The sequence below is a fragment of the Mandrillus leucophaeus genome, unplaced genomic scaffold, assembly GCF_000951045.1.
Source record: "Mandrillus leucophaeus isolate KB7577 unplaced genomic scaffold, Mleu.le_1.0 Scaffold1337, whole genome shotgun sequence".
NCBI classification, from domain to species: domain Eukaryota; kingdom Metazoa; phylum Chordata; class Mammalia; order Primates; family Cercopithecidae; genus Mandrillus; species Mandrillus leucophaeus.
The window spans coordinates 45,804-65,969 of record NW_012101296.1 but is presented as its reverse complement, the minus strand read 5'-3'; the positions used below and the strand labels follow the sequence as shown (position 1 = coordinate 65,969).

The 20,166-nt window shown below is 36.3% G+C and overlaps 1 protein-coding gene across 1 annotated transcript in view; it reads right to left on the bottom strand.

Annotated features, from left to right (window-relative positions):
- FRYL (FRY-like) overlaps positions 1-20,166 on the bottom strand; it is a gene marked incomplete at its 5' end in the record, with an annotated part of 98,255 nt that overhangs the window by 32,788 nt on the left and 45,301 nt on the right. The window contains 7 exons of the mRNA XM_011973061.1: positions 6,104-6,271; positions 7,983-8,186; positions 12,088-12,264; positions 12,600-12,674; positions 12,797-12,958; positions 15,785-15,982; positions 19,164-19,304. Coding sequence (XP_011828451.1) covers positions 6,104-6,271; positions 7,983-8,186; positions 12,088-12,264; positions 12,600-12,674; positions 12,797-12,958; positions 15,785-15,982; positions 19,164-19,304 — 1,125 coding nt within the window. The remainder of the gene's footprint in view (positions 1-6,103; positions 6,272-7,982; positions 8,187-12,087; positions 12,265-12,599; positions 12,675-12,796; positions 12,959-15,784; positions 15,983-19,163; positions 19,305-20,166) is intronic.

The window sequence follows — 20,166 nt, the reverse complement described above, 5'->3', positions numbered from 1 at the left end:
GGGAGAACATTTTTGCAATCTACTTATCTGACAAAGGGCTAATATACAGAACCTACAAAGAACTCAAACAAATTTACAAGAAAAAAAATCAAACAACCCCATCAAAAAGTGGGCAAAGGATATGAACAGACACTTCTCAAAAGAAGACATTTATGCAGCCCACAGACACATGAAAAAATGCTCATCATCACTTGCCATCAGAGAAATGTAAATCAAAACCACAATGAGATACCATCTCACACCAGTTAGAATGGCAATCATTAAAAAGTCAGGAAACAACAGGTGTTGGAGAGGATGTGGAGAAATAGGAACACCTTTACACTGTTGGTGTGATTGTAAACTAGTTCAACCATTGTGGAAGACAGTGTGGCGATTCCTCAAGGATCTAGAACTATAAATACCATATGACCCAACCATTCCATTACTGGGTATATACCCAAAGGGGTATAAATCATGCTGTCATAAAGATGCATGCACAGGTATGTTTCTTGTGGCACTATTCACAATAGCAAAGACTTGGAACCAACCCAAATGTCCATCAATGACAGACTGGATTAAGAAAATGTGGCACATATACACCATGGAATACAATGCAGCCATAAAAAAGGATGAGTTCATGTCCTTTGTAGGGACATCGATGCAGCTGGAAACCATCATTCTCGGCAAACTATTGCAAGAATAGAAAACTAAACACCACATATTCTCACTCATAGGTGAGAACTGAACAATGAGAACACTTGGACACAGGAAGGGGAACCTCACACACTGGGGCCTTTTGCAGGGTGGGGTCAGGGGAGGGATAGCATTAGGAGATATACCTAATGTAAATGATGAGTTAATGGATGTAGCATGCCAACATGGCACATGTATACATATGTAACAAACCTGCACATTGTGCACATGTACCCTAGAATTTAAAGTATAATAAAAAATAAATAAATTTAAAAAAAAAGAAGTATGTGCTTTGGTACAATATCTTCTCTCATATATGCTCTAACTCTACACAAGTAAAACATTGTATTGTTGGTATAAATTGTCTCCTGTTTGAAATGTCATTTCTTTCATTACACTGGAACACATTATATTCTGGACATAAGTAGGGGAGATGACTCAAAGTAATTAACCCACTGGTCCTGTGGGGCTGCCATACAGCAGGAATAGGTACTGACCAATCAGAAGGATGCCGAACCTAGACAACTAGGGAAGCTTTACTATAAGACCTCATTTTGGCTTTGAGTATTGATAAAGTTTCATCACTGAGCTACAGTTCAGAAGACATTAGGACATTTTAGATAATTATACTTTTGAAAATTATTACAAGCTCATTATCAAAAAAGAGTATATTCTCCTAATTTGAAGTAAACAATAACGAAAATATGTTATAAAGCATACTAGTGGTGTGCCCTTTCTATCCACTGTAATATTACTGAAACAATGTTGCTATGTGATACAGAAGTGGTAGAGGCTCAATGAGCTGCTACTATTAAAAAATGAAAACACCTTCAAAGCATATATGATGATAGTATCAACACTAGTTTTTAGTTTATTAATCAATTTGAAAGTAAGTACTAATGGTCATAGTTTTAGGAATAAAGATCAGCTTCTTTTGAGTATTTGGACCTAAGTTACTTCTCAGCTGTAGAGTAGCTTCTTACCTCTTTTTCATGGATAAAAATAGAATTTCCTTCCAAAATAAGAAAAGTAAGAGAAAGTCAGAGCCTATGACCCTACACTAGCCTGGGCCTTATTCATATGTAAAACTCATCTATAAAATGAAGGATTTTGACTAGATTCTGGGCTGAGTGCTCTGGTATAAATAATTCCTAACTGCAATTAGTTTATAATCTGATAACCGGGTTAGGCTAATAAGTGAATGACAATAACATATACCAGAGTAATGGTAAATGTAAGGCAAATACTATCAGCAACATACAAATGGGTGCTGGTACTCAATGATGGGAAAGCTCACATCTGGTTGAGGCAACTGAGGTGAGTCTCCTTGGAGGAAACAGCATGTTTTGACAAATATGAGGTAGGGATGGTATTGCAGGGAAAGTGATTAGAAGATATCAAAGGCACAGAAATATGCCATAAAAACACAAAGTGGTCTGGATTTAGTTAAGCATGGAAAGCAGCAAACTCTGAGTCTTCACTTTAGCATTGAATATAATATAGTACAATTATTTCTTAATTCTTCCACCAGTTTATATTCAATATACCCTAAGGTTTCCAGATGAATTTTCTAAAAAAAATTTGTCATTATTTGGGAAGATAATTTATGTGACAGTACTAGAGACATTTCTATACCTAGAATATTTATTGGCATGAATTTTTCCTTCTACATCAACACGAACATACTGTTATCTCAACCTAAACTTAGTTCAATGCCCTCACTTTTCATTAGTTCACACTTGCAGTGGATTGTCATTTTTTCTTGAATAATAATTTCAAGATGATATTTTATCTGTAGTTAGTATCATATAATATACAACGAAATTTTCTAGTAATGCCTACATGTAATGAAGAAAGTGCTTTTGGGGCTGATAAAATGGATTCCATTGTTTATATGTAGATTATGAGAAATCAAATTTTCTTGTACTTCACCTTATTAGACAATGACACATGCACACATGCTTTGTTACAGAGATTTCTTTCCTATAAGGAATAATTTGTCATCCATGAGTTGGATTCGAAGCTATCATAAATAATAAAAGAAACCCTCTGTGAGTAAATACAAGTGAAGAACTTAATCCCCTCTTGAGATCAGAGTGTAACATGTGCATATTACGGAGAAGAAAGGGACACCCAGCTCTAAAGTTTGTCATGACAAGAGATGCTTTAGTCTACTCCATTTTATCTTTCCAATATTAAAATGATTTAAGGGAAGAAATTCAAATAAACATTTTTAGGAGTGGATTTATTCCTTTAATTCACAAAACATTTCACCCATTAAAATTAATTATATTCTTTGTCTTAAGAATTTGCTTTAAAAATAATTATGGTTTTACTTAAGTATCTTGGTGCTTTTCTACTTTTTTTTTTTTTTTTTGGTACAAGAGGCAATTTTGGGTCATTTGACACTATTTGGCAAAACAGAGAAAAACAAATTAGGCCAATATATCCAACAGATATAAGGCTGTCATATTCCCTGTGGATAGCCATTCTTTTGGTGATAATTTTAGTATCAGTAGAACTGTTTCTAAATGAAATACCATGCTTTCAAAATATTCCTTTCATTCTCATCCACTGGTGTTACGGTGTATGGTGTGATCCAAACTAGGCACTGTAGTTTGGCTTAATAACTAATAAACCTCCCAACAACTGAAAGGAATATAGTCTATTTAAAATGCATCTCTAAATTCTGTCAGTTCTCTCCTGTAAACATTTCTCATGTTTGTGCCCTTAGTCAGGCCCTGCTAAATTCTTGCTAATATTCTTCCAGCTTAGCTCCTTCATCTCCTCCAATCCACCCTCAATGCCTCTGCCTTAGAGACTTCAATAACAACAATGAGGCTGCAACCCTTCTGTGATTATCCCTAACTGCAAGCTTTATTTGTCAGGGACTAGAACCTACTTTCCATTTTCGACAAAAAAGGCCAAAGTTTTAAGAAATAATCAGATCATGTTCTTTTTCGATGGTTACCTGCTGTGTGGCCTGTGACACATGTCATGACAGCACCTTGGCCCACCCCTCTCCTTGTTCACTGCATTCCAGCCTCATTGGCCAGTTTTCTGTACTTCAGATGTATCAGGGCCTTTTAAACTGCTGCTTCCCCTGCCTGGAACCTTCTCCCTCCAAAGCTTCAAGGGGTGGACTGGTTTTTGTCATTTAGGTTTCACCTTAAATGCTACCCCTAACTTTCTCCTTCACTCAAGTCCACATTACTGTTAAGACTTTTTTAGTACGATGAATAAGATAAGCACTTTCTGACATATTATTTATATTTTGTTTTACTTGCTTATTATCTGTCTCTCCTACTAGAATGAAGCTCCATAAAACCAAAAGCCTTTGTTTGTGTCACAGTTGCCATGGGCCCCATGCCTAGCCTAGTGCCTAGCACGAGGTAGCGGCTCAGTAGATATTGGTCACATAAATGAATGCTCACATGCCATGTGGGTCCATCTTGGTATCTGGTACAGTGCTTGTTACTTAATAGGTATCTCTTGAAATAATAAAAATTTGAATGTCTTTCTGTTATCTCCAGATAAAGTCTTAAGTCTTTAGTGTGGCATACAGGACTTCTCCTGTCTATTACCTCAAGATAAAGTCTAAGTCTGTAGTGTGGCATATAGGACTTCTCCTGTCTTGGATCCCATTCATCGCTCCTATTGCTCTTCCTCTTCCTCCTCCCATTTTATTCTCTGGAAATACTCAATTTCCTGCTTTTAGCTAGACATACCATGCTATTTCACACTGCCATCCCTTTCTACATTGTGTTCCTCTGCCTGGAATGTCCCAGTTGCCATGAAACCTGTCCTTTCTTACCATCACCCCCAGTGCACAGCTGATCAGTTTTCTCTCAGTTTTCATAAAGCCTTGAACCTATTATTGAATTTTCCATACTGAAATGTAATTTCTTTTTTTCTTTTTTTTAATTTTTGAGACGGAGTCTCACTCTGTCGCCAGGCTGGAGTGCAGTGGTGTGATCTCAGCTCACTGCAACCTCTGCCTCCCACATTCAAGCGATACAGGTGCACGCCACCATGCCCAGCTAATTTTTTGTATTTTTAGTAAAGACAGGGTTTCACCATGTTCGCCAGGATGGTCTTGATCTCTCTATTTTGTTTTTGTTTGTTTTTTTTTTTTCTGGGACACAGTCTCGCACTGTTGCCAGGCTGGAGTGCAATGGTGACATCTCAGCTCACTGCAACCTCTGCCTTCTGGGTTCAAGCGATTTTCCTGTCTCAGTCTTCCGAGTAGCTGGGACAACAGGTACACATCACCACACCCAGCTAATTTTTGTATTTTTAGTAGAGATGGGGTTTCACCATGCTGGCCAGATGGTCTCGATCTCCTGACCTCGTGATCTGCCCGCCTCGGCCTCCCAAAGTGCTGGGATTACAGGAGTGAGCCACAGTGCCTGACTTGAAATGTAATTTTTTTTAAAAGCCTTCTCTGTCTTCCTTAATAGACAGCAAGAGAATGTTCTCTGACAACAGGGCCATCCATGCCCTATTCTTTCTGGCACCTAGTTGAATGCCTGGCATCTACTGAAACCACAATAAATATCTGTTGAATTGAATTATCTAAACCTTAGCCATATGAGTATGAGCATTTTAAAGATGGCTTGCTAATAAGGAAGCCAAAATGCCTTCATTTCAAAATATGTCTGGTTACTGTTAAAGTTGAAATATGTACAAGAGTCAGCCTAACAAGAACATGAGAGTGTTTTATCACCTTACAAAAATAGTAAGATCTGTTACCTAGATTAGATTTAATAACTACATTAATTTGATGGACAGTGACAAAATATAGCATTTCCTAATATTTACCAAGGAATAAAAAAAGCACATATGACAGAGCTATAGCAATTACATTTTTTTAAAAGTATAATAATCTTAAAAAAAAAACACTAATACTTACTTATTTTTGGTCAGTCATTAGCTTCAAATCTGGCTTACTTCTCACAGGCCTTTCCAAAAAACACAATACTAGTGGTTCCAAAGTCTTTTTAAAAGATTTCATTTAACAACTGCTAACACAGCGGGCCTGAGGTTTTAATCCCAATCACAGCACCAATCACATAAACCCAACACAAAGCAGAAAGAGAAAAAAAACCCAAAGTGGTCCTTCTAAGAAAATACAGAGCAATAGATGATGCTCGCCAACCCCATAGAAGCGTCTGTACATTACCTCACCACGTTTTGCAATGCAAACTGCTCGTTAAAAACATTCAAGATTATTTTTAACCTGTAGGTCATTTCCTTAATCTATCAACTTAAGAAAAAATCAGATTTGACTATTTCATTTAAAATAACTCAACAGGTTAGAAATACTGGAAACAAATCAATTTCAAAACTCTTTTGAAAGAAAAGTGGGAGCTATAAAAGAGTGCTAAAAAGAGCCCAGATTGGCCATGCACCAGCCCGCATTTCTCCCCACCTCAGGCAGCTGGCTGTTAGCATTATCTAGAGAAGCCTCCAAAGTTGGGGTCTCATCCCTGATTTGAAGCATTTCTTCTGTTGTGATGCTGCCAATGGAATCTTGAGACTGGAGAAGTAAGTCAGGATGGTCTGGCATTGTTTCATCAGTGGCAGAATCACTGTTTAACTAAAAAGAGAAACAGTAAAATGAGGAATTCATTTATGAGTGAGTGATGGTCACAAAAGCCACAAGAAACATTCTCTATCATAAAATATTTTAGGGGCTTCGTTATAAAGAGTTTCTGAGATTCCAAAAATCATCTTTCTTCCCTTCCAGTCTATACCAGAATGGGTGTTGTTAGGGTAAGCAGCTAACCCCTCGGTAGAACTAAGTACGCATTAATACAGGCTAAATTTTGCTACACAAAAACTATCAAAGTGGAAGAACTCTATGTAACTATGATAACCTTGAGCTGAAATTCATATTAGAGCTGAATTCAAATTCATTCATGGAGGACCAAGCTTTATGTGGAACAGTTAAGTGAATGGGCACTAGAGATAGACTGCTTGATTCAAATCTACTTACTAGCTATGTGTCCTGAGACATGTAATCTGCAGATGTGCAATAACCATACTTGCCTTGTGCTGGGAGGAGAGTTATGGTGACTAATACACGTACAATACCTTGAACAGGGCCGGGTGCATCGCAGACAGTCAGTAAGTGGTAACATATTATTGCTGCTGTTAGCAGCAGCAGTTGGTCATTGAACACTTAAATGGGAGAGGGGCAGTTAGTGGAAAGACAAACGGGACACCAATGAGATGTAAAAAAAACGAGAGATGACTGGACGCCAACCACAAACCGACAACTTGACATTGTGCCTAAAGCAGCTCAGGCCCTGCCATTCAACATCACTGTCAGCACTTTGCCAGCAGGTCGAGTGGAGCAAATGGATCTAAATTAAAGGTAGGTGGCTGAGTGCGGTGGCTCATGCCTGTGATCCCGCCACTTTGGGAGGCCGAGGCGGGAGGATCACTTGAGGCCAGGAGTTCAAGACTAACCTGGGCAACATAGCAAGACCCCATCTCTAAAAAAAATTTTTTAAAATTAGCTGTGCCTATGTGGTGTGCACCTGTAGTCCTAGCTACTTGAGAAGCTGAGGCAGGAGGATCACTTGAGACCGGGAGTTTAAGAATGCAGTGAGCTATGGTTGCGCCACTGCACTCCAGCCTGGGTGATGGTGCGAGACCCCGTCCCTAAAGAATAAAAAAAGGAGGCATTCATGTAAGAGCTGTGTAACCATAGCTGGTGCCTGGTCTCCACTGGTTGCTTCCTTATTACATGTACCAGGGTAGCTATTCCATGTGCCTTCTCCTTCTTTACAGTGCCATCTTCAAGTTCCAACCCTACCCCTGGCTTTCTTGCACCCTGACTCTTCTGAAATAACAGGCTACTCTTGCAGCTTTCATTTTCCACTCACTGTTTACTTGTTCTTGAAAGGGACCAAACTTGTGCTCTGTCTTTCCATACTACACTAACTAGGAAAGAAAAGCAGGCAGTGAATTAAACGGTGTTAGTGCTCAAACTGATACCAAAAGTATGTTATCACTGAAGGCCTCTAATAGGACCTAAAACAACTCACTGTGATTAGGAAAGAAGCAAGAGAAATTACGTTTTAGCAGCTAACAGGTGTGCAGTATCAACCTAGTAAGTTTAGTGCTGTCACGAATAACAACACGGTACTCCATTACTGCTGCAATCTTGTAGATTCATTTCAGTGTGTGCATTTCACCCATACTGAAATGAAAACTGGAAAATCAAGAAATAATCATTATGAAGTTGGAAGTTAAGAGGAAAATGAGACCAACTGTCACTGTAAGAAAAGTGAATTGTATACCATCTGTGTGCGTGAGAGTATCTGGCTTGCTGTAAGTGCCGCTTCTTCTTCTGAGGACTCATCCGTATCCTCCTGATTGGTGAGGTTCAGGCTGGGGGTGCTACTAGAGCACTGGTACTCTTGGAGGGATGGAGTGTCCCCTTTGTCAATACTGTCTAGTGAGCGCCTGCGAACTCCCCAGTTGAAATTGTCCATACTTTCACCCTGGAAAAGCAAGACACGATTTCTAAAACCTTAAATACATGCTTCTAAATGTACTAAATGTAATATACCAGAAAAACATATACCAAGATGAAAAATACTTAATGCATCATTAAAAGCAGAGATTCAATCAGCCCTTCAATTTCTTTAAACTGTTAACATACCATCAAATATTTATATTTAAAAAGATCAAAATTATTTGGTTGATAACCTGTTTTAACTAAATAATTTTCTTGACTTTCTATCTTGTATTACTGGGGACCAATTAAATCTACTATCTAAGTCATTTCTATTCTAATATACAAACATGAATGAGACCACAAAGAAGACAAATACATCACAGATGACAACAAATAAACAATACACAACACCAGGCTGCAACTTACCTGCAGCTCCTGGTTAGCAAAAAGGAAAACACACAGAATTAGAAAAAAACGAAGACAAACATTTAAATATACACTACACTTTTGGGGCAAACTCTTTGTGATTTCTCAAACCCAAAGACTGATTCAAGCTCTGGATTAAGCTTTGTGCAGAAAGTCAACATGTGATTCAAACCTTTTTTTATGCAAAATATGCTATGAAAAAGTCAGAGACAGACACTTAAAACAACATTTCTATGATACACTTTGGCAACACAAACTTTAAGAAAATCTTCAAGATTTACAAAGGTTTAATACTTAGTACAATGCAAAAACTGACTTCAAATACCCACATGCAGTTGACAACATACAAGGTCACAAATTATTTTAGTTGGTAGGATGGCTCTGGCTAAATTCAATGGTCATTTTTTGCTATAAAATATAATTTAAAATCAAGATCACAGCCAACAAAACATAACTGTTGCCAATTTCAAAAGGTCAAGAGGAAATACGACAAATTTCAATTTCTCCCACTTAAGGATTTATATAAGTTATGTTTCTGTTATTCTAAGCTGCTCCTCCTTTTGTAAGGATATAATCCTTACAATTTTTCTTAGGCCCTGATAAAACAAACCATATTGAGCTGGCTAGCAAAATATGTTTTTTTTTCTGTATGCCTTTACACAGGAATTGTCCAGATTAGAAGTTTTCAAATCTTTTTTTTTTTTTTAGCAGAAGATTACTTATTTCAAATGAAATTTTAGATGGAATTCAATTGTGCAAAACTAAGAAAACCAGAGCTCCTCTGGTTGAAGGTGTACAGGTGTCCATTGGGTCTTTGAATCTGTCCCTGCTGTTTCTGAAGATATCTTGGAAGCCCTAGGGCTCTGCATGTCAGAGTTTGAAAACCACCTTCCTTAGAACATATCATTTCAAATATTATTATGTATCAAAACACATAATGGCAATGGCCCTCAATATATATTTGGTGAGTGAACGAATATGCACTGTGGGCTTTCAAAATGAGGAGATATTTCACTATAATTTTCATTAGTGGTTAAGTTTGTTTTGTAGCAATCAAAGTATTTCCTGTTACCATGTTTTAAACAAGACTACATCCAGGTTTTAGAAAATTTGTATCGCTGATTTGGCCTAATTATGGGGATACATTAGCATGCTCCACCCCAGCCCTGATTACTGTGACTTGAATTAAAGACAGAACTACAATGAACACCCTTAGTTCATTCTGACTAAGGTTCTATTAAAAGCCTTATTTATTACCACTGACATTTTAGAGCACTGATTGAACTTGAAAGCATTTACAGTTCTCTTTAAACAAAAAAGAGGCAAACAAAAAGAAAAATAACCTTACCATTACAAAAATGTCAAGAGCCTGCCTTTAGAAATCTAAATTCTGGACTGAAAAAAGCAAAGAACTACAGAAGAGTTTAGAAGCTGCTCCTGGTCTTGGGTAGGGCAGCAGGTCTCTTTAACCCATTCACTCTGTTACTTGGTTGTGCAAGTCTGTTCTATTTCCTACCATATATTTTTTCAAATGATGAGTGTGAAACTAATTTTAGGGTGGTAACATACACTTTTTGGAAAAAAAAAAAAAGAATGGAAAGGAAGAGAATAGAAAATATCAGTATGCATAGCAGTGAGTTTGGATGCATATTCTTGAAACTTTTATTTTTAAAGATATATATACTTGAATGTGATACAAAATATATTAACTGTGGATTAGTGTCAAAAAAAGTTTAAAGGCTACTGCTCTGAAAGGTGCTGAATAATACTTGTTCTTGAGTTCCTGTGAACCTATACAATTGTGTCTTTGGGAAAATGTAAATGGTGGAGTATTCCATAGGAGCCTACACAGCTCCTAAGCTGACATGAAGGCATTTGCATTACTTAGAGGCACCATGGTCACATCCTCACATCTGCAGGGGGTACTGAGGCATGTTGCGGAGGGGAAACTTTACTTCCTTAAACTGGTCTTCCATGGACAATGAACAGTGTGATATGGGAGAGTGCATCACATTTCATTCCTCCACCTCACCTATTACAGCCAAAGGAAATACCCCTACAAGAAGAGCTGATGAATGTGTATGAGCTGTATATGAGTTACATATATATATATATGAGAGTAGATGAATGTGTATGAGTTGTATACGTATATGTACATGAGAGTTGATAAATGTGTATGAGCTGTATGAGTTGTATATGTATATGTACATGAGAGTTGATAAATGTGTATGAGCTGTATATGAGTTGTATATGTGTATGTATATGAGAGTTGATGAATGTGTATCAGCTGTATATGAGTAGTATATGTATATGTATATGAGAGCTGAATGTATTTGAGCTATATGAATGAGTTTTGATTCTTCAGAAAAAGATACATCAATATATGGTACATAGATACTTGGTATTAGAGCATTTTGGTCTTCTTGCATACAGATATTTGTAGCAATTTTAAAATAAAGAATTTTAAAAAAAATCTATTTGATATAAACTTTCAGGGTTAAGAGACTGTGGTTTAGGGAACTGAGTTCAGCTACAGGAATGGATCTCTAATAGCCTAAGACAATCAGGGCAATCCTATTCTACTTACCAGAGTGGTTGTTTCAGAAAGTAGCATGTGTCCTAACTTGGGTCAATGACATGTGACAAGAAGTTTGCTAAGAGCATTTATGAAAGCAACTTCTTTACTTTTCTGAGAGCATTTCTGGATGTGACCCTCACTTCCTTCAAACACTGCTGTTTGTGGGGCTAAGATTACCCAGCAATGATGACTGTTTTGCTGCTGTCTGAGGTCAAGCTCACTTGCAGAGAAGCAGAGAGCCTAGAGAACTGCAGATAAACAGCCAAAAACTTCATTGAACCATATCTAAATATAAGCTCTAATTCTGAACTAGTTTTGTGGGCTAATAAATCTACTTTTTGAGTTATAAATTCCATTTAGAAAGCATCCAAATTGACAAAACTACCAATATAATATAATCCAGACCAATCAATTTAGAAGAGAAATGCTTTGAGTATTAAATGAAATCAGGCATTTGAGAGAGTTACCTACATCATAAAGAAGAAAGTGATTCAGAATGTCAAAGAAGGAATCTCAGTCATTTGCCAAAGGGAAGAGTTCTAGAAAGCCAAACCCTTTGTGATAGTCAATTTAGTGGTAAGTGCAACTTTCTTTAAAGTTGTCCTCAATCAATTTTCATATAAATTTTTACCATTTGGCTGCATATTAGTTTATAAGACAAAGTATGCAAAACATTTAAGTCTAAGCATACCCTGAAAATGATTTTGAAGAAATCCATTTTTTAATTTTATATTTTTAAAGATAAAGATGAAAAATGGAATGTTTCTCTTTTATCTCAGACTTATTCTGCTGTTGACTAATTGTGGTAATCAAATTTAGTTCCTAATTGAGATTTTTACCTTTTTGACCTTACACTGACCTCAATAAGATCCTCTGATCAAATCCTTAGTTCTCATACAACTGTTCTATAAATATTAACAGAGAAAGCCCACATCCTTACCTCTGCATCTTCCAGTTCAACATCTAAAAAGTCAAAATCCTTAAAAACACCAAACTGTTGTTCACTGCTATTATCTTCCACAGCTACTTCTTCCTCTTGAATTATGTCTTCTGTTGTAGAAATTAGGCTAGTCTGTTGGTCACCGACTTCTAAATCCTCATTAGAAGAAAATACAACCTGATGAACGATAAAAAAAAAAAAAAGTCCATCCATCAGCTTTGTCACTCTGCATATGAGATATCAGTACCCCAAAGCCACTGCAGACCTCATTCTTCAATGCATTCAGAGCTTAAATTTGGTCTTCATGTTTAACTAGTTGAACACCCAGTTAGCAACACTAGTTGCTACACTAGTTGGTTGCCAGGTGTCACAAGAGACAAGAAATCTTTTTTTCATTCTGAGTTAATACCGTAAGTAAGGTAAATTAGAAAAGGCAAGAAAGGAGACAGATCAGTTCTTCATGGAATAACATGATATTTAAGACCTTGACACAAGCCTTCAGGATTACTCACTGATGGGTTCTTTGGAAGGCCAGATTCTGGACCACAGAGAGAAAGCACATTCATTAGCTTTTCTCTTGTTCTTCGCTAAAGAAAAAAAAAATTAAAATGTTAGGACTACTGATAAAATAAGACAAATTCTCAAGTTTTCATATATATAACAAAACTGATTCTTCTATGAATGTTCCATTTTGATATTCTCTATGTACCTGTGATAACTGTGGCCTTTTCCAACTAACAGGAACCAAGGCGTTAGAATTAGAACCAGAAGAAGTTGAGGAAGTACTTCTAGTGACAGCAATAACTTTTGGTTTCCCATTTCTTCCAGCTGCACTGTGCTGATCACCGTATTTGTTTCCAATAATTGGTGTCTACACAGAAACAAAATGTCAGTGTTTGGCTCAAATATTTCAACATAAAAGAAACTTAAAAGGGTTAACAGTGCACCTATAATATTTTTTACAAACAAAAAAACAACATGAGGAGAGAAATTACTTTGCATGAGGTAGATGTTAACAAAGATCAAAGGTAATGATATATACATTTTTAATCAAGAGGCTTTATTAGAAATAATAATTTTACATCTGAGGTTATCAGAAAGCTTATTCCTATTTTAAATATAATCTGCATTCTTTAAAAACCACCACCTCCACCTTTCCCCATCACGATTATAAAATATACCCAAGACTCAGAAAATATAAAAAAGATTTATATTTTAAATATAAAATCATCTGTTTTCTTACCACTCAGACTTAATATTTGTTAAATTTTGGTGCTTTTTCAATGCATATTGTTAAGTATGCCTCAGCAATGTGGTTTAGCAAATACTGAAGATAAGTAACAAAAGAGGAACATTTCCATGTAGATTCTTACTACAAATCTGATGTGTAATACTTCCAAAATTTATTTCAGTAAAAATTCTATGATAATCAAAAACTCATTTATATTTGACTTTGTAAAGTGTTTTAAATTTGCATTTGAAAATAAAATTCAAGTTCATCTGCATGTCATACGAGTCCCTTTATACTCAACTGATCATCCTTCTTCTCCCTAGCCTCAAATACGACCACTTCCCCCTCTCTGAACTTCACACAGCAGCAAAACTGAGCTTGCTCTTGTTTTCCAAACATACCATGCTCTTTTATAGACCCATGTTTTAGCTTATGTTGCTCCTTTGCATGGAATATCCACTAAGTAAACTTCTAATCATCTTTTAGTGATGACTCCAGACTTCTAAGGAGGCCTTCTCTTCTACCACCACCTCTGTGTAATCAAACTTGGACAGTTAACATGCTGACTGTAAACTGTTTATGTGCCTGACTTCCCTACTACACATGTATCCATAGGACCATGTGTGTTGCCTCTATACCTCTGGTATATCTCCAGTGCCTATGCATGGCAGGTACTGAGGAATTTTTGATGCAACAAACTGAAATTAAGTATACAAAATGTTTTGAGAATTTGCATCACAGCTTCAAATAACATAATTAAGTTATACGATCAATTTCTGAATCAGAAGGAAAAGAAAAGCCAAGCTTCTCTATCATATTCCCATGCTATTATACATACATCTTGCTAGAAATTCTCAGATATTATTAACTAAAAAATTAGTAACAAATATGCTTTCTATATAAAAAAATAAAGTTTAGGATAAATTCTAATGCCAAGATTAAACTGCAATAAAACATTTATCTATATAATTCTAATCAACAAAAAAGTAAGTAGAGCTTCAATTTTTAATCTTTCTCAACCTTACAATACTTGATCGATAACTTCCTTCTTGAAAAGCTCCTCCCTTGGTTTCTGAAAGACCGTTTCAATGGCACCAAGGCACCAAGAGTGGGCTCAGGTGTCAGAAGGAAAAAAAATTGGGACTCTCAGCAACGATGAAAAATCTTTAAATGAGATTTTTATTAATATGCAGCATAGCCAGGCTCCAGGGTTCCTTCCAGACTGGTGGCCCCTGCTTCTGTCTAGTCCTGAAATATCCAGTTTCTCAGGTTTCCTTTAGTTGTTGCCTTCTGTTCTTTTTAGTTTTCCTTCCATGGTTTCAGCCATCCACTTACACAAGACTGAAACCCTTAATTTGTTACTTCCACCCAAGTTTTCCTCTAAAACTTCAGATCCCAAAATTTAATTGACCACCAGGCACCTCCTTTAGTATGTTTCTGGGTCACTTCTGAGTCAACATGTCCAAGACGGAACTCATTGCCCTCTCCTTCCTTGCTATAAGATCTGTTCCTGCAATTCCACTCTCTTGAATGGTGCAACATTCATCTACCTGTCAAGGCCATTCATCAAATCCTTGATACCTCTTCCCCACTTTCCCATTAAATCCCATCAGTTACTTCCTTGGTCTTTTTGTAAACCATCTCTCTTCCTTCTTCATTGTCCCTGCAATTGTCTTGGGACAGTCCCACATTATCTTTTGCCCAAATTCTTCTAACAGATTCCTTACCAACTGTCCTCTCCTCCTCCCTGCTCTATTTTCTATGCTATGGCTAGAGTGATCCTCCTAAAACACAAACCCTAATACGCCAACTAAAAATCCTTTAAGAGCTCCCGCTGGTTTAGATAAAACCAGCTTGTTACTATGAAATGCAAGATCCCCATGAGCTTGCCCCTTCCTATGCCTTCAGCCTCATCTCTCATCACACTCTAGTTGCATTTTTTTGAACTCTGTGACCAAGGTATGCTGTAATACTTGGAAGTGTCCAGAACACCACTCTTTCTCATACTTACAAGCCTTCATTCACACATTCTCCACTTCTTTGCATTTAACCTACCCTCCCCAAACTGCCATAGGTGCCTGTCTAGGATTACTTGTCTTTCAACATTCAGCTCAGATGTTGACTCCTTTCTGAAACCACTCCTTTAGATGGATGCTACATATTCCCCGAGCACTTTTAATTTATTCCAGCCGAATGTTGATCACAATGTTTAGTTGTTAAGCTAAACACTGTTGGGAAGCTAAGTTGTGACGTTTCTTTTAGATGGGGAATATACAGTCTGTTTCCCTAACAGACAGTAAGCTTTCTAACAGTAGGCCTTCCCCCAAACCCCACTTTGTTGTTCATAACAGCTATCATATTGTCTAACACTGGGTATGAGCTCAATCAATGTTTGTTAAATGAAAGAATGAATAAATAAAAGAAAATTCCTAGTAGAGTACCTTCATCAATTTCTAAGCATCTTACCTCAGATATATCAAAATGAAAATCCAAGGTCTTCCCAGGCAACTCCTTAGAAACATTATTAAAAATTTTAGTGAAGGATATTTCAGGAGAACCTGTATCTCCTCCATAGGTCTTGGGGATATCACTGGGTACGACAAGACTCGCAGAGCGTGACACCACCAGCTTTAATATGTTAAGGGCTTCCTTCCAGTAAGGACTCTGGTTTAAAAAATAATTGACACATAAAAGTTACAAATGCACATTCAACTAATAACAATTTACTGTACACCATGAAAATATTATTTCTACAAAAATGCTTGTAAAAATTACTCATTTTTAAGATCCTTAATGAAAGGTCTGAGTTACAAAAGGAAAGAAAACACAAGTTATTATTTGTACTGTTAGATTTATCAGATACCATACGTGTAATAATGCTACCCAACAGAAATATCTTGCTTTTCTCCCAATAAGTGCTATGTAGTTATCATTAATTTGGACAGACTAATATAGTAACTTGGCAGTAGTAGTAAACAAAAGATTTGTATATACATCAACTTTTAGGTGAATGAAGTTTATAGCTTTGAGACTCTAAAATTTAAGTATTTTAAGACTTTGCAGATAAAAATTTTTTAACAAATACCTTCCTTTTTAGACATAAAAATATTAAAATACTAAAATACAGTTAAGACTTTTTTTCTTGATGGCCCAGGCCCCAAATACTGACAGTAGATACCATGCTAAAGTGATGTTCTCAGGGATTACTGAGTTGTGTAGGGTGAGGTTTTTTTTTCCCTACAATTTTGGCTATTTAAAAAAAATTTTTCTGCTTGACTTAGTTTTGTATATTCCCACCAATAAAATCTAGGGATGATCTATGAGATAGATGTACATGTAGAGAAGAGTCAATGTTGATAAAGAATTTATGGTATCTTTCTTTTACCACCCACTGAAAAGGATACATAGAAAAAACTACTTCTTATTTAGGGTACCAAAAATCACATCTCAACCTTGTATTATATTATACATATTCTTTCACAGCTGATATCTGAGGAAAGAAAAATAACCATTAAGACACCAAAAAAAGGAAGTGAAAAATCTCTGGCAGAACTGGGCTATCCAACTGAGTTCGTAACATCTTGCTATGAAGACACCTAAAACACAAAATACTTGATAATAAAAAGGTCTACATGATACTGTGACATTTTAAGAACAGCACTGTAAAAAGTAGTTTAAAGGCCAGAAGCAGTGGCTCACACCTGTAATCCCAGTACTTTGGGAGGTCAATGCGGCAGATCACTTGAGGTCAAGAGTTTGAGACCGGCCTGGCCAATGTGGTAAAACCCCATCTCCCCTAAAAATACAAAAATCAGCTAGGCATGGTGGCATGTGCCTCTAATTCCAGCTACTTGGGAAGCTAAGGCAGGACAATCCTTGAACCCAGGAGGCGGAGGTTGGAGTGAGCCAAGATCACACCTCGGCACTTTAGCCTGGGCAACAGAGTGAGACTCCATCTCAAAAAAAAAAACATAACAAAAATAAAAAAAAGTTTATATTTAACATAATCATGACCAAGTAGAAATAATGATCACTTTTTTCTGACAGAAATAATTACTATCTCTGGGCATCATGAAATGCTAAACTTTAGGATGTTTTCATAAATTATATTGCTGGTTGTGTTTAAACGTAAAAGATTATCAATAATTCAATTCTGTGAAATATTCAGTTGTTTAATAGAGCACAAGCCAGCCGCTGTGATGAGCCATCAGCTAAACATGATCTTGATTCACACATTTACAAGGAAATCTGGAAAAAAAATTAAGTCAACATTTTAAAATCAGGAGATTTTACAGAAAAATGTAGATTTCCAGCTTCTCTTAAAATGAGAAGTCTGGCCACACTGGACCCATATTCTAACATGAAAACCACCAGGGGAAGCTAAGTTGTGTTGCTTCTTTGAGATGGAGAGAGTGCAGTTCACTTAGCCACAAATCTATGCTCCTTCTGGTTACCTGCTTGACCACTGGCAAGTTGAGCTTGTGGTTCTGAACATAATAAATGTACCTATGGTTCATAAGGTAGTAAATTCAATGTGGTATATGTTTCTATGTGAAATATAGCAAATATTTTATAAGTTTTTTTCTTTAAGGTTTAAGAAGAAAAGAAATCTGCTTTAGAAAGAGATATAATTGCTATCTGGTAAAGCCTCACTCATTGAAGGGTAAGCCACAAGATAAACAGGGCCACCAGAAAATCTTCCGTTTTTTGGATATCGGCCATCACTGATTTTCAAGGGAATGTTAGAGGTAATCTGGATTACATAACTGAATCACTGAAAACATTTTAATACAGTTTTATTGCTTTCAGATATGAACTAGAATAAATTCCTTGCCAGCTAAGTATATCCCATTCTAAGTTTTGCTCTAGTGAATGCAAACATAACTGGAGTATAAACACAACATATTAATCTATTAAGGTTGTTAGTGAGCTTGTTCTCTTTGGTGAGTTGTATCCATCCTACTGATCTGCTCAGCAATGACTTTCTTAACTGCTAGCTCAAACTGACAGCTTAACTGAATTTCAAAGGTGAAATTCAGTGAAGACCAGGCCGACTTGTCATCATTTACATTTAAATCAAGTTTAATTTTCCACTTTTTAAATATCTGGCACTTTTTATCAGACACACAAAAAAATCTTTAAAATGCAAACTCTTCAAGGAGGTTTTCTGTTTCTAAAAGTAGTGTATGCCTACTATGTAGAATCTCGTTAAAACAGAAAGGTGTGAAGAAAGAAAGAACAATGAGGCCAGGTGCAGTGGCTCATGCCTGTAATCCCAGCACTTTGGGAGGCTGAGGTGGGCAGATTACCTGAGGTCAGGAGTTCGAGACCAGCCTGGCCAACATGGCGAAGCCTATCTCTACTAAAAATACAAAAATTAGCTGGGTGTGGTGGTACACGCCTGTAATCCCAGCTACTTGGGAAGCTGAGGCAGGAGACTCGCTTGAATCCAGGAGGCAAAGGCTGCAGTGAGCCAAGACTGCGCCACTGCACTCCAGCCTGCGCAACAGAGCAAGACTCCATCTCAAAACAAAAACAAGAACAACCAATGAGTCACAGTCCTAATTGCCAGAGTTTTGACTGCTGTAATGTGAATATGCATTCCTTCCAGTCATTACAGAACATTATAGAAATTGTTAATATGAAAACTAGAAATCATACTAATTCAGATTCTGGTTTTTGTCACTTATATTGAGAACATTTTGCATACTACAAATATCCTGAAAACATTATTTATGGTTGAACCACTTCCCTATTCTTCAACACTTAAGGCATTTCCAATATTGTGTGATTATAAATCATTTTGAGATGAACAATGTTATATGTAAGTTTTGTGGTCACTCACCTGTACGTATTTGCCAATAATCTTTATGATCTCCAGATTAAACTGCTTGGCTGGGGCTGCAGACAGGTCAATATGACTCAATAGACTATAAATAATCTGTAGTAATGACTGCTGCATACTGGACAATCCTTTTTCTAATAGCTAAAAATAATATTAAAAGTAATATTAAAGTATACTTTAATCAGGTTGAATAAAAACTCAATATTTACATTTAAGAGGCGGCAAAACATAGACTTAGTCTATGAGTTTACAGTTAGGTGAATTAGAAATCTAGAGACTAATAAAGTGAAAGGCAGTGTCTATTACTGTTATTTTTCCTTGGTTCAGAAAGCAGAATTAGACCATAACTTTTCATCTAAATCATGGTGTTTTATTTCCTTAACTAATTTAATAGGTATTACTTTATTATAAACTGACAAACATTTTCAGTGACTAGGAATCTCTTGCTTTTGACTTTTTCTTTGTGCCTATCTACTTAGTAATTTACTTTTCTGGGCATAAAGATACTTCTTAGGCATCAAATAGATATTAACTTTTTGTGCTATTCTAGGGTTACTTTATCATCCATTTTTTGCTTCCTATTTTAGATAGGAAGCAAATATATCATAAAAGTTAAAACTTTTCGAGAAGAAACACTTTTGTATGCTATAATTATTATTCTAGAAAAGATTTCTAAGCTAGAACCTAATTTTGTAAAACTAAAAATTATAACCATTCTCTATGATCAGGACCACTAAAAACTCATTTTCCATTTTAATTAGGTAAAGTGTATATTATTTTGAGTTTCATGTGACTTAAGGACAGTAAATAAGGATATAAACACTGGACATGGAAAAAAAACCCACCTTTATAAAAACTTCTTTTACACTTCAAAGGAAGTACTTACATTTTTATGTTAAAAAATTGTTAACTATATTGACTCTCAGACAATTTGAGTATCAGTTAATACCACTGCTGCTTCTGCAAATAAATCCACTTGATAAGGTGCCACAGAGTAGTTAAA